The 15,760-nt window shown below is 43.4% G+C and overlaps 2 protein-coding genes across 2 annotated transcripts in view; both read left to right on the forward strand.

The window, feature by feature from the left end:
• Positions 1–15,760, forward strand: part of LOC134220720 (uncharacterized protein CG43867-like) — an 840,013-nt gene that overhangs the window by 559,687 nt on the left and 264,566 nt on the right.
• LOC134227469 (uncharacterized) lies at positions 13,252–14,492 on the forward strand. The gene is made up of 2 exons (XM_062708985.1): positions 13,252–13,412; positions 13,478–14,492. Exon 2 carries the CDS (start codon positions 13,590–13,592, stop codon positions 14,490–14,492), a length of 903 nt encoding a protein of 300 aa, XP_062564969.1. The 5' UTR covers positions 13,252–13,412; positions 13,478–13,589.

Raw genomic sequence — 15,760 nt, forward strand, 5'->3', positions numbered from 1 at the left:
AGACACATTTTATCAGAACATAAATATTATTCACATGATAACATTATTTTTAAGCAAATCAATTTGATTTGCTGTATGATTTCAAAATAAAATAAAAAATATCGATGGATAAAAAATCGATGTACTTGATTTTTGCCAAGTTCTTCCCTCTAGTAACAATGCCCGTGACAGTAAACTCTCATCTATTGGTCTACAAAAATATATTGGTAACTGGATCCAGCATTTTCAGCTGTTTTGTCCGGTTTTTCTTTTATATCAAACTCATGGCCCAGCTGTTTTAATTGATATTGCGTTACTTAAATTTCGAACAATTCTCCCTCTCACTTATATTTGTCAACCCTCCCCCTCTTTCCATGATAATTTGTTTAAGAATATGTGTTTAAAATTTGCACTGAATTATTCAGTTGCTGAACAAAACATATCTTTTCAAGTTCCCACCCTTTCATCCTCTCTACAATCGTCTCTCTATGAATAAATAACATATGTTGCAAATTTGGTTGAATAAGGTCAATGGATTCAAAAGTTACACTTAGTAATCTAAACATCAAACCCCTCCCCTCACACCCTCCCCCTTTTACAATAACCTACTCACCTGCACTAAAAAAGTCTCTCTATAGGACAAAGAATATGTGTTCCAAATTTGGTGGAAATCGATCAAGGGGTTCAGAAGTTACACTAAATTGATCGTTATCTAAACACCAACACCTCCCACCACACCCTCCCCCTTTTCCAATAACTCCCCTATCCTCACTATAATTGTATCCTTAGGACAAAGAGTATGTGTTCCAAATTTTGTTTAAATCGGTCCTGGGAGGTGGAAGTTATACTGGTTTTTTCGACTCAAACAGTATCCCTCCTCCCACACCCACCCCCCTTTTCCAATGACCCTCCCACCCCCTTTGTTAACTTCCCCTGAGGATAGAGAACGTGTGTACCAAATTTGGGTGGATTCGGCCTAGTGGTTCAGAAGTAGTTAGCGAACATACATACATAGATTGGTTTTTATATTTATTGGTATATATTTTTGTATTGCTATTCCAGATTGCTATTTTAACTTTATTATAATTGCAAAGTTCGCGTCAAATGCAACCCCATATGGTTATAACATGACATCTTCGGTGGTTCAGTTGAAGGGGAAGCTACATTAGTTGAAATTGGTTTAATCAAACAAATGGATTTCTGTTGCTAATATTTTATAAAGCAAGTAAATATTTGATTGAACAGTTTTAATGTACAAAGAAGTTAAATATCGAAGAATATTCTTTGTCGTGCAAGTTTAGTTCCCAGTTCTACAAGCAAACTGCAGAGAATATTTTTACCAAAATGCTTGGATCTTTGCTACTCGTGTTATTTACAACATTTTGTTCAGCAGAAACTGACTTCACTATTCTGTACGAGTTGCGACATGCGATGCCCATCATTTGCCACCCCGATCATCCGGTATTCGTATTCTACGAAGGACAGTATCTCACCCCAGTACTGGAAATTCTTTTGGATCACTTCCTCCAGCACTACCACGGTCCGCTCAAAGTCGTAACAAACATTAACACATATTTCGATACCATCCCATGCGAATCATGCACAGTTCTATTTCTTGGAAACTTCACCGAAGTGAACCAAATGAAAAAGACTAAACACTTTAAATCGGAACATCCCAGGTTAATTGTGACAACGGCTGAGTATTTTCATTTGCTCAAAGCGAGATTTATTGCGGAGTCACTCTTCAATTGTGTATATTTCGTGCAGAACAATTCAAAGTACGCCATTTACCATTACAACGACTTCCTGGACACCCTCAACGAGTGGTCAAGAATAAAATCCAATCCAATAGTCGATGCAGCAACGGACTTGGCTGGGAAAGGGATTACCCTTGACCTGTCTCTGGAACCGGATCCTCTCGAAATGTGTATGATCAAGCTTTTTATTTCGAAACGCAATGGAACAATAAATTGGTACGGTACAGGGATTGACTTTCGATTTTGGTTGCGATTTCATGTGCTTCAGATCATGTACGACGGTCCAATGCGCCACTACATCTACACGACCCACACGACAAGCTATCGAGTTTTGGTACCACGGATAGGCGAGCCAAAACCAATGTTTGCCATCCTGTTTGGCCCTTTCGATGCCTCCACTTGGCTCGTTTACGGGTTTGTGGTGCTGATGGTGGGAAGCTTTCGAATGTGGTGCTCAAAAAAGTATTCGTTGAAGACATTGATTAGAGGCATCCAGGACACTTTCTCCAGTGCCGTATTGAGTTCTCCGATGGTGTTTAGTCGATCACTGGAACAAGCAGCGATGGGTATTTTTTTACTGATGAACGTCGTGTTGTTCTCGGCCTATGAATCGCTGGTTATCTCGTTTCTGCTGAATCCGCGTTTTTATCCGGAGTTAGATACCGCTAAGCAAATTGAAGAAGAGTGTTGTTGGCTGATTACGAAGAGCTATGTTCCACAATACAAGTCACCGTGTGCCCACTTGAATAGCAATATCACGATGGAAAATTACAATTTTTCACTGCGATATCAGGATCGGTACCACTGCTTCTTGATTCCTGAAAGATTTCGACGACAGTGGCATGAAGTTCTGGACCTTCCGTCAGTAGCAGCACGTTATCGATGGTCCAAGTCGGACGATAACCCGCAGTACGTGTTTGGATGGGCTTATTTGGATGTTGGAATAGGACTTGCTCTGCAGAAGTACGCAGACGCATTTTTCGCGGAAGGAGCGCTCTACAAATACTACGAACGAAATGAAAACAGAGACATTCAGCCTAATAAACAGGAAAAGTCTGTCACGTTATCAGATGTACTGCTTTTATGGATGTGCTATTTCGGTGGATTATTTCTTAGCATGTTGGTGCTGTTCGTTGAGATTATTCTCTTTCATGCCACCAAGAAAAATATAAACAGACTATTTTCCCGTTTGGTTACTAGTGTAGCAGATGCTTCGGTTATTTTTGACAGGATTTTATGAAATTCGGATAGAAAAATGTGAGTTTGAATTACACGTGTTAGTGCTTTGGTAGTAGCGCCTCTTCGGCGGGTCTCACCGGGAACGTCAGAAAGATAAATTCGTTAGCCGGGCAAGCACTTTCAAGCGTGGTGGGAATGGGCCAATTTTGAACAACATATAAGTTTGAAGAATTTCCATAATTCATTATTTTTCCCCACACAGCGGTAAATTTATTATTCAAGCTTGTACCAAACTGATTAAAACTTGATTCCAATGTTAACTACTAGAGCTTTGTAACATTTACTTGGAGCATACCACATTTTGGCCCAATGACACCCCCGTTGGCGGTAGTCGATATTGATAAGGTCGAGCGCTTTCAATATATTGGCAGCCAGTTGGCGTCAGACAGGCGGAACTAAGATCAACATAGGAGAACGGATCAATAATGCTAGGGCTGCTTTTGCTGCCCTGTAAGTGTTCATCAACCGATCTTTTCGTTTTATTGGTTTCTCAACTAGATTTCGTAAGCTTAGCTGGCATCTAAACCCGATTTTAACAGAAATTCGTAAATGCAGATGGGTTGACCACATATTACGAAAGAGTGGGGACGAAATCAGAAAGCAAGCGCTAGACTGGAATCGGGCAGGACATCGCGGAAAAGGCAGACCCATCTTTTACGTTGACCCAATGTTCCCTTAGAGGTACTCAGGACCTATGAATGAGTGAGTGATTGCTTTGGCAGAAAAATATGTTTTTAATGTCTTCATTCGCTTGGATTTAAGCTGAATACAATTAGTTCAACCGTCTAAGACGAATTGAGTACTGTCCATTTAATTCCATCAGTTAATTTTCGTTATCTTTGCAGATACGTATTTCGACCACAACTGTGTGGTCGTCTTCAGTGTCTTGTACTTGACTCGTTTTGATTATTCAGGCTAACCAGCGAACCGGGAAAACCGGGAAAAAGTCGGGAATAGAAAATCACCGGGGAAAAATCGGGAAATATGCGGGAATTTGAATGTGCACCGGGAAAAATTGAAATACTGCCTTATTTGTAAACATTAGTGTAGTAGTGATCTGAAATATGAGAATATATAGAAAATTGCTCTTGGAAATATCTTCAAACCTTTCTTTCTAAAATTGTTTTATATATTTGGCTTTGGAAATTCCTAAGGATTTTCTTCTAGAGTTCCTTTGGAAATATCTTTGAAAATTCTTTTAGGAATGCCATTGCAAACTATTTTATTTTTTATAAACATACCAGAAGAATTCTTCCAACAAAATTTCCTAAAGAATTCCTGCTAAAATTACGGACATATCTCCTGAAGGAATTTCGCATGATTGTACTAAAGGAATTTCCGAAGAAACTCCTGAAGGGATTTTCAAAGGATTTCCTATAACATAGGACTTTCTTCCAAGAATTTTTAAAGCTTGTACCCTTCCGAAGGAATTTTTGGAAAAAATATAAAGGCATTTCCGGAGGATTTTCCGATGAAAACCCTGGAGGAATGGAAAATGGGGAATTTTTGGCAGAATCTTCTGAATTACGTCTGGTAGAAATCCCAAAGTAATCATAGAAGTTGGCAGAATTTTTGAAATGTTGAAGGAATTTCTGAAGGAGAACCTGAGAGAGGTTTCGAACAGAATTTCTGTGAGCATAACTGAAGGAATTTCCGAAAGAATTCTCAAAGGCATTTGCGATGGAATTTCCTAAAAAATGCCTTTATTTCTCCAGATATTTTCGGGAATTACCTAAATATATTGCTCCATGAATTCCTTCCATAAATCATAAGAGATATCCTTTGGATGCTTCTCCGGGATTTATCAAATTTTGGCAGAAAATATTTTTTTAGAATATTTTTTAATTCTTGAAAATATTCAAGTGAGTCAAGCGCCCCATTCCCAGTGGAATTAAGTATAGAAAACTTAATCGTGTTGTTTTCCTGCTGTATCGCAAACGAGTTTGCTCACCCATGAAGAATAAATGAATGAGATTTTAATATGAATAAACCAGCACTAAATATGCAAAACCAGAAACCACTCTTCTGTATTCTGCATTATAGTTTTTAAATATTTCATTCCAGTGCTATTTTGCAGTACAATTGTTTTTAATGAAAAGATTCGCTTAAAATAAACTACAACTGTTGCTATAACTGATATTGTAAATTTGTTTTTTCTTCCTATATACTATATATTTTTGTATCGGGAAATTTTTCGAAATTTCGGGAGAAAACCGGGAAAAAAACGGGAATTCGAAATCCAATATTCACTGGCCATTCTGATTATTAACTCCTTAAACAATACATTAATCTACACTACGTTTGAAGAAGGTGCTATGAAAATTGATGTACATTGTACATACACCGAAACCAGCGCAACCTCGGATTGTGATACGTCTGTGAAAACCTTTCTATCCACCTTGTTATACCGATTTTGGGTTTGGGTTTTGGGAACCGGGGAAGATTCATATTTCATATTCATATAAGCTTACGGGTCAGCTAGTAAATAAATAAATAATTACTCAAAACGATCGGCCAGCGGAAATAGTACCGCAAGTACTTGTATACAAGTACGGCTATAGCCGTCACGGATCGATCCGCATTGAAAAACCATGTGGCATAAGCGCCACTCAGGAGACCACGGCCCAATTCAATTTGCCCGGATAACACTTTCCAAAAGGCGAGTCCATTCAAATTTTCCCGACAATTATTATTATTATTATTATTAATTATTATGTACTAAATGGTGCTGTAGCAATAAAATATATTGTTTTTCAATGATATTTTTTATCCGGAAAGCCACAAGTTTATTATGGAATCGACGGTTACAGCTTCAATATAAATTTGAATAGTTCAATGCTTACAGCTCTTATATAAAGTGAATGCGCATCCGGATGTTTTGCTTCTGATCTGGACGCTCAGTCTCCACAAGTCGACATCATCTCCATCGAATTCCATACGCGGTTTCCATTATGAGCGTATCCGACGCAAATCATCTCAAGCTTTAGAATCAACCCGTTGAATGACCTTGACTTCGATTGGGCGGGCAGTCTGTTCGATAAATTGGTTGCTGTTAGCACAGCTTGACCCCCGAAAATCTTGTCGATGGCAAAATCCTCCAGCATGGCCTTTGCCTTTTTAACAAGATTCCGCTTCATGCGCTTACTTAGTCCATTCTGCTCCGGCATGTAGGGAACCGTCAATTGAATCTGAATTCCTTTGCATTTACAGAATCTCTTGAACTGCATGTTCCGATATTTATCATCGACCGTTCAAACTTCGCCGTGACATAAGCCTAACTCCCTAAGCGACCCAACGATAGAATCGCGGCAAACTGTTGCAGATTTTCCTGCTTCTTTCTTGTTTTGCCTTTCTCGTATTTTTTATATTTTTTTTTCATGGAAATGATCGACGCAATTAATAGAAAACAAATGGGTTTAATAATGTGAGCCGAAATTTAATGTGAACGTATACGAAATCTATATACATAAAAACCAATCTATGTATGTATGTTCGCTATCTACTTCTGAACCACTTGGCCGATTTCAACCAAATTTGGTACACGCATTCTATATCCTCAGGGAAAGTTAACAAAGGGGTGTGATGGTCATTTGGAAAAGGGGGAGGGGTGGTGGGAGGGGTTTTGTTCAGAAAACGAACAATTCTGTGTAACTTTCAACTCCCAGGACCGATTCAACCAAATTTTATACACATATTCACTACGAGGAGAAAATCATATGAGAGGGGATTTGGGAAAGGGGGAGGGATCTGGAGGGATGAGGTTTTGTTCAGAAAACGGGCAATTCAAAGTAAATTATGAACCCCTGTACCGATTTCAACCAAATTTGGTACACACATTCTATATCATAAGGAAAATATAACAAAGGGGTGGGATGGTCATTGAGGGTATAGGGGGAGGTGTTGTCTTTAGAAAACGAGCAACTCAGTGTAACTCCCAACCCCCAGGACCGGTTTCAATCAAATTTTGTACACCTATTCACTATGAGGAGCCGATCGTATGGGTGGGTAATTTAGACAAAGGTGGAGGGGTCTGGAGGGAGGGGTATTGTTCAGAAAACGGGAATTTTAGTTTAACTTCTGAACCCCTGTACCGATTTCAACCAAATTCGGTACACACATTCTCTATCCCAAGGAGAAGATAACAAAGAGGGTGAAATGGTCATTGAGAAAAAAGGGAGGGTAAGGGGGAAGGGGATATCTTTAGCAAACGAGCAATTCAGTGTAACTCCTAAACCCCAGGACCAATTCCAACCGGATTAAATGATTAAATCATCCAACTCTATGATAAAAGATTATGATTAATGATTTATTCATTTTTGACAATGATGACTGATAATGATTAACGATTAAATTCATTTTTGACAATGATTACAGATTATGAATAATGACCAAAAAACCGTTGGAGTATGATTCACGATTACCGATCGTGATTAAATGTTGACACACTATGTGTATGATTAATGATTAACGATCGATATGATTAATGATTATGAATGATCAAATTTAATGATTTGCATAGTGATCAATAATCGAGTAACTTTTATTCCAAATTTTAAAAGGTATAAAAATTATATGATTATGATTAAAGATTAATGAATAAAAGCAAGGTATGTAATGATCCAATAATCCAGTATAACTTCTGTACTCCTTGCCCGATTTCAACCAAATTTGGAACAAACATTCTCTTTCTTAGGGCTGCGAAATGGTGAGTTGACATCCGGGAAGGGGCGCCTAATATAGCTCTGGTCCTCACAAGTTCCACGGGTCTTCCGATGACAATTGACCGCCAGCTAAGGGTTGCGTACTTAGCTGGTAGTGCAGCCTGGGCACTGTTGTCCTTCTGACATCAGCTAGAGTGAGAGGGTGCGTACTGTGGGGTCTGCCTAGGATGTGGTGGGGTTCGACAGTGGGCTCTGTTGAACTTCTATAAAAAGCTGCATGTGTCCCCAAGCAGGCCCTATCAAAGCGACCGTGTGCCGCTCAAAGCGCACTAGCCTAGTCCTGGTGTTGGGTGGGACTTTAAACAAATTTGACCCGACTGATCGAGCGTCTGTCCACCAAGGAGGTGCGGCTCCAACAGCGTCTGTTCTGGCATCCAGCGGCTGAGTATGAAATGCTATTCCCCGGAAGCTATACCTAAGGTGGCAGCCCCATCCCGGTGGATAGGGAACCTTGGGCCAACAACCTACTGTTCCCGAAACATCAATTTGTTCGAGAATCCGATAATGAAAGAATACGGACTGATTTTACGGCGACGACTCTTAGCGCGAAACAACGGACACGAATAGGAACATGGAACGTTTTAACCCTAGCCCAGCAGGGTAAATTGGCACAACTTGCCAATGAGGCACGCCGCATGAAGCTTGAGATCCTGGGACTGAGTGAAGTCCGTTGGCCAAACTTTGGAGAACACAGAACGCCGTCGGGACAAGTTCTGCTATACTCTGGTTTACGAGGTGAACACGCTCCCCGGCATCGCGGAGTTGGCTTCCTACTAAGCGCTCAGGCACACTCTGCGCTTATGAAGTGGGAACCTATAAGTGAAAGGATAATCGTTGCCAGATTTAGAACACGGGTCCGAAACCTTACTATAATCCAATGTTATGCGCCAACCGATGCTGCCGATCTGCAAGACAAAGAGAACTTCTACAGTCAACTCAATGCCGTCGTAGATAGAATTCCGAAGGGTGATATCAAGATCTGTTTGGGCGACTTCAATGTGAAGATCGGATCCGACAACTCGAACCATGAGCGCATTATGGGACGCCATGGTCTCGGAGAAATGAGCGAAAACGGAGAGCTGTTCGCAGAATTTTGTGGTAATAACGACATGGTGATCGGGGGATCGCTCTTCCCTCATCGACCGGTTCACAAGGTCACGTGGGTCTCCCGTGACGGCTTTACATAAAATCAAATCGACCACATCTGCATCAGCCGAAAATGGAAACGGAGCCTTCTTGATGTACGGAATAAACGTAGTGCCGATATCGCGTCTGATCATCACCTCCTCATCGGCGAAATACGCCTGCGCATTGCGCGGATTCGTCGGCAGGAGGAAAGAGTTGGACGACGATTCAACACACGCCGACTGGAAGATGCCACGGTGAAGCGGTCCTTCGTTGAAGAACTGGAGACGCGTGCTGCAGATATTCCGGAAGGTGGCAGCGTGGAAGACCAATGGACCGCCATCAAGAATGCCTTCATCGCCACCAGCAAGAACAATCTGGGCGAACTGCGCACCCAGAGAAAACAATGGATCACCGATGAGACCTGGAGGAAGATAGAGGAGCGAAGAGAAGCCAAAGCCGCGATTAAGCGATCGAAAACCAGAGGAGCCAAAGTCTTAGCCCGTCAACGATACATGGCTCTTGAGAAGGAAGTAAAACGCTCATGTCGACGGGACAAGCGAACGTGGGCAGACTCTCTGGCCGACGAAGGAGAGAGAGCCGCCGCAACCGGGGACATTCGCCTCCTCTACGATATCTCACGACGCTTAAGCGGGGCGAAGATGAATGCAACGATGCCTGTGAAAGACGCGAATGATCAGTTATTGACCGACCCAACTGACCAGCTGAAACGCTGGTTCGAGCACTTCGAACAACTTTTTCAAGTGCCAACCAGGCCATCACCACCTCGGCATGATCTGCCTAGGATCCGACGTATAACACGTGTCAATACCGAAGCTCCATCACTGCTAGAGATTCAAACAGCCATCCAAAGCATGAAATCGAATAAAGCCCCAGGGGTCGACCGCATATCAGCCGAGATGCTCAAAGCTGACCCCATGACATCCGCTCAACTACTGCATCGTTTATTTCGTAATATCTGGGACACCGCAACTTTCCCGGTCGACTGGATGCAAGGTATCTTAGTGAACCTGACTGACCTGATTGTATGTGATAACTGGCGAGGCATGTTATGTTGCTGTGTACCGTTCTCAAAGTTCTGTGCAAAATTATCCTGGCCCGGATTCAGGAGAAGATCGATGCGACTCTCCGGCGGCAGCAAGCCGGATTCCGTGCCGGAAGATCCTGTGTGGACCATATAGTCACGCTCCGCATCATTCTGGAGCAGGTCAACGAATTCCAAGAGTCCCTTTACTTGGTATTCATTGACTACGAAAAAGCTTTCGACCGTCTCAATCACGAGAATATGTGGGGCGCCCTAAGACGCAAGGGAGTTCCTGAGAAAATCATCGGCCTCATCGAAGCACAGTACGAGGCCTTTTCGTGTAGAGTGCTGCACAATGGGGTCCTGTCCGACCCTATCCGGGTCGTAGCTGGTGTGAGGCAAGGATGTATCCTATCACCGTTACTGTTCCTCATCGTAATCGATGAGATTCTGGTAGGTGCGATTGACCGTGAACCAAACCGCGGGCTGTTATGGCAGCCTATAACCATGGAGCACCTAAACGACTTCGAATTGGCTGATGACGTTGAACTCCTCGCGCAACGGCGCTCTGATATGCAGAGTAAGCTCAACGACTTTGCCGAGCGCTCCTCTTCGGCAGGTTTAGTCATCAACGTCAACAAAACCAAATCGTTGAATGTAAACACGGTGACTCCTTCCAGTTTCACAGTAGCCGGGCAACCAGTGGAGAATGTTGAAAGCTTCCAATATCTTGGTAGCCAAATGGCGTCGGACGGCGGTACCAAGATCGACATAGGCGCACGGATCAAGAAAGCAAGGGCTGCCTTTGCGAGTTTAAGAAACATCTGGAAAAACAGGCAGATAAGTGAACGCACCAAAATACGAATTTTCAACTCTAACGTGAAATCTGTGCTGTTATATGCTAGCGAAACATGGTGTGTATCAGTGGAGAACACTCAACGGCTGCAGGTGTTCATTAACAGATGCCTGCGGTATATAATTCGGGCCTGGTGGCCTCACAACTGGATCTCAAACAATGAGCTCCATCGTCGTTGTCACCAGAGGCCGATAGCAACAGAAATTCGGGACCGGAAGTGGGGCTGGGTCGGCCACACTCTACGTAGGGGCGGAAACGAAATCTGTAAGCAAGCATTAGACTGGAACCCAGCGGGACATCGCAGCAGAGGCAGACCCAGAGGCTCATGGCGGCGAAGCCTCAATAAAGAAATAAAAGAAGTCGACCGAAATCTAACCTGGCAACAGGTTAAAGCGATAGCCGGGCAACGCTCAGGATGGAGATCTTTCAAGTCGGCCCTTTGCGCCACCGGAGGTGTACAGGATCCGTAAGTAATACAGTGACTATAATAACAGTGTCGTCAAGTGTCAGAATTGGAACAGAAACGTCTGTCAGTTCCATACGAATGCGCGTTCCAAACGAGCAGGAGACCTGTCAAACGTTCCACATGGCGTTACTCTTCTTATAGGACTCTAGTAAGTAAGTAAGTAAGATCAATATGATTAATGATTATGAATGATCAAATTTAATGATTTGCATAGTGATCAATAATCGAGTAACTTTTATTCCAAATTTTAAAAGGTATAAAAATTACACCCGATTCTTTTTTTACACGGATTATTTTCACACGGATTTTTTTTACACGCCTTTTTTTACACGGATTCTCGAAATAACACGGATTTTTTTTGCACGGTTTCTCGAAATAGCACGGATTATTTTTACACGGTTTCTCGAAATAACACGGATTATTTTTACACGGATTTTTTTCACACGACACGCATCCCCCGTGTAAAAAAAGAATCGGGTGTATATGATTATGATTAAAGATTAATGAATAAAAGCAAGGTATGTAATGATCCAATAATCCAGTATAACTTCTGTACTCCTTGCCCGATTTCAACCAAATTTGGAACAAACATTCTCTTTCTTAAGAAGGCGAAGATGATAGGGATGATGTTTAGAAAACGGGAAGGTGGTGGAGGGACTGCCATTGTTCAGCTCTTAATCACCTCAGTGTTACTTCTGATCTCCCCTTAGCCGATTTCAGTCAAATTTTGAACACACATTCTTCCTATTTAGGAGAAGACTATAGTGGGTTAAGGATGGAAAAGGGGAGGTTGTGGGGGCGTTGTATTGTTTAGTTATCGATCAACTCAACACTTCATCGAAATCATGGTATGCCCAGTGAAAAGCAATGATTAATGTGTTTCCTTCTGGATGGTGAATTTGATCCTTTCCTTAAAAATATACGTTTTCTCGGAATAAGGCATCGGTGGATGTTTCTCCTTCTTTAGAAATAGACGTTTGCCCAGAATAAGGCGATTTTGGGTTTGATCCCTTCTCAAAATCAGTCAATGTTTCCAAATGAAATCTGCCTTCTTTTAATCAAATGATGAAGCATCATTATAAAAAAAACACAATTATCCTTTTGACCAATTGGTTTATTCATTTTCCGATTGTGAAAAAACTGCGAAACAAACTGGCAACTCCGAGCAAGGCCGGGTACATACAGCTAGTTTTAAATAAAAATGTAAACAACTTTAATAAGTTTATTTTCTTGAAGAATTTGCTGCAGAAACTAAAACGTAGCATGTGAATGGCAAAGTTGGCCCCCGCCAAGGGCGCCAGGATGTAGGGGTCGTCGAAATCAAAGATTTCGCTATGGATAATGATAATAAATTATCTTTAAACTCACTGTTTCAAAGGGAGAAGGGCTGTTTGGCCGAATACCGTTCCGCCGAATGCCAGTAGGCCGAAAGTTGTTTGGCCGAATATACCGTTTGGCCGAAAGAGATGTTTGGCCGAAAGGGTCGTTTGGCGGAACAGACCATTGGCCGAAATTCAATTGGGTCGTTTGGCCGAAAAAGTAATTTGGCTGACAGGGTAAATTCTCACTTCTCGCTGTGAGACGTCTCACTTCTCACTCCTCATTTATCACTTCTCGCTGTGAGACGTTTCACTTCTAACTCCTAATTTCTCACTTTTTAAATTACCTCTCCGGCCAATTTTCTTATTCGACCACATGTCCTATTCGGCCGAATGTTCTATTCGGCCAAATATCCTATTCCTAAAAAAAAATCCAATTCCGCCAAATGACCCTATCGGCCAAGTGACCCTTTACGGCCAAATGACCCTTTACGGCCAAATAACCCTTTCGGCCTAAAGACCCTTTCGACCAAATAACATATTCGGCAAAATGACCCTTTCTGCCAAATGACCTTTTCGCCCAAACGACCTTTTCGGTCAAATGACCCATTCGTCCAAACGACCCTTTCGGTCAAATGACCCATTCGGCCAAATCCCTTTCGGTCAAATGACCTGTTGGGGGCGCCCCTACGTCACTGCTACTCGATAGCGCGCAACCCTGCGCCGCGTCATCAATATCGGCTGTCAAACGTTGACATCCGTTGTGTCATAATCCTGCAAATCATTCGTTCCTCAAAACCATTATTTTTGTGAAGTCAAAAAAGGTAGAGCTGAATTACAAATTATTGAACTAGTGATCGTTTAATTCCCGAAATATCATCCAGTTAACACTAGGAAGACCAAATGTAAGAATAAATTCTCGTATATAAACAAATGTTATCCTAATGTATTTATTATTTAATAAATCTAGCTTTGAGCTCGCTAACCTAAAAACACGCGTGCTACAAGAGGGTCCGAAAACGTTTCCGTTCCAACACAACTCAAAGATTTGTTGTGACCAACATCGAAACGGGTTAACCAGGATGCCGGAGACGAGTCGATTCGATTGTCAGGATTGTCAGGAGCCCAACAACATCGACGATATGGTGCAGTGCGAAGGATGCGGCAAGTGGTCACATTATGGATGTGTGGGTTTCGACGACGGGCAGAAGGAGGAAAACTGGAAGTGCTCCAGATGTGTAACCAAATCCACTTCCGACGGCGCCGTAGGAGATCCGAGCGTGCAAACCAATGTGGGAAACCAACAATTAAGCAGGTCCACAGTTGGATCGGGGGCGATCGGGGAGCTCGCCCGGCTTAATCTCGAACTGTTGGAGGAGCGAAAGGCATTCCTACTAAAGGAAATTGAATTGGAGCAGGCTGCTGAACTTGAACGTCGGAAGTTGCAGTTGGAAAAAGAAGCGTGGAAGGCTCGCTACGAAATCCTGAACGGAAGGTGTGAAACAACCGGCGATGAAGCGGCAACCGGTGGTCTTGGAGACTGGGTAAATCGACTGAACCAGGTCGCTGTCAGCCAGAATCAGCTAATTTCTGCGCCGGCGAGTACAGTGACGGTTCCAATCATAAATTCCGGAACGAGACTGCAGCATACCGCTGCTGGAGGAGTAGTTCCCACCCCGTTGACTTCGTTGCTACCAGCTGTTGAGTCGTTTTTCAGCGGCGAACCAGTTCCAGTTTCTCAACCCTCTTCGACTATGGCGGCACAGGCGAATTTGCGACAATTGTACCCGCCGACGAGTGCATATGCAGTGGGGCAGGCAACGAGTTTTATGCGTGATTTCCAACCTGGAGGAGGAGCAAATCGTCCGGAATCATCGACGCCGGTCACGACAGCCAATTGGGTCGATCCAGTGACGGGACTTACTAGCTCCACCCAGTGTCTTCCGCCAACCATCAGCTCGGAAATCACCCGATGGGAAGCGTAAGCCAACCGTATAAGGTAACACATAGCTTAAACAGTTTTGCTCCAGTAGGCCAGGTAGCTTGTTCGCAGTATGCAAACTGTAGCGTAGGGTCAGGTTATCCCCGAGCAAATACAATAAATACACAATCCGTCTACGCTCCCTTCCCTCCTTCAATATACCTCCCTCAATCCAACCCACACATTTTGCAGGCACCGCTCGGTGCTCAAACAATGTCATCCGCGCATATCGACGACCGTGCTCCCACGTCTCGTCAACTGGCGGCGAGACATGTTATGCCAAAAGAACTGCCATTGTTCAGTGGCAGCCCGGAAGAGTGGCCAATGTTTTACAGTGCCTTTAATACTTCCACGGAGGCGTGCGGTTTTAGTAACGTGGAAAATCTCGGTCGTCTACAACGGTGCTTGAAGGGCGGTGCGCTCGAAGCAGTTCGCAGTCGTCTACTATTACCTGCATCAGTACCACAAGTGATGCAAACGCTGCAACTGCTGTACGGGCGTCCGGAGCAAATAATCTACGCGCTGCTCCAGAAAGTTCGAGAAGTTCCAGCACCGAAAGCAGATAATCTGTCTACAGTAGTGGCCTTCGGGATGGCGGTACAGAATTTCTGTGATCATCTGGAGGCGGCAGGTCAAGTGCTACACCTTTCCAACCCGATGGTGCTCCAAGAGTTAGTGGACAAACTTCCCGCGAATCTGAAGCTAGACTGGGTGACTTTCAAGCGGCAGTTTCCTGTGGTCGACCTCCGTATATTCAGCCGATATATGGCGAACTTGGTTTCGTCAGCTGCCGAAGTCACGCTTTCGTTCGATCTAAAGGGAACACGACCGAAGAAGGAAGACAAGCAGAAAGGATTCGTCAATGCCCACGCTACTCCATCTGGTGCAGCGGTTCCGGACAAAACCAAGGTGGAATCTACGAAACCAGCATCGCCAATAAGCTGCTTAGTCTGCGGAAATTCGGATCATCGCGTGAAGGAGTGTGACGTGTTCAGGAAGATGGATAGGGATGATCGCTGGAAAGCTGTTCACGGCAACTATCTGTGTCGGATCTGTCTCGGTAAACATGGCAGAAAACCCTGCCGGTCTTCGGCACGCTGCGACGTGCAAGGGTGTCAAATGCGTCATCATCCGCTTCTACATGACGATTCCGGACGTTCATCGATCCTACCAAATCACCACCGCAAAAGGCGCCGGGGTGCATCGAGGAAATCCAACTGAAGGAGTGAATGCGCACCATTCCAATAGTTCCACAATGTTTCGCATGTTGCC

This window comes from Armigeres subalbatus, chromosome 3 (genome assembly GCF_024139115.2).
Source record: "Armigeres subalbatus isolate Guangzhou_Male chromosome 3, GZ_Asu_2, whole genome shotgun sequence".
Classification (NCBI taxonomy): Eukaryota; Metazoa; Arthropoda; class Insecta; order Diptera; family Culicidae; genus Armigeres; species Armigeres subalbatus.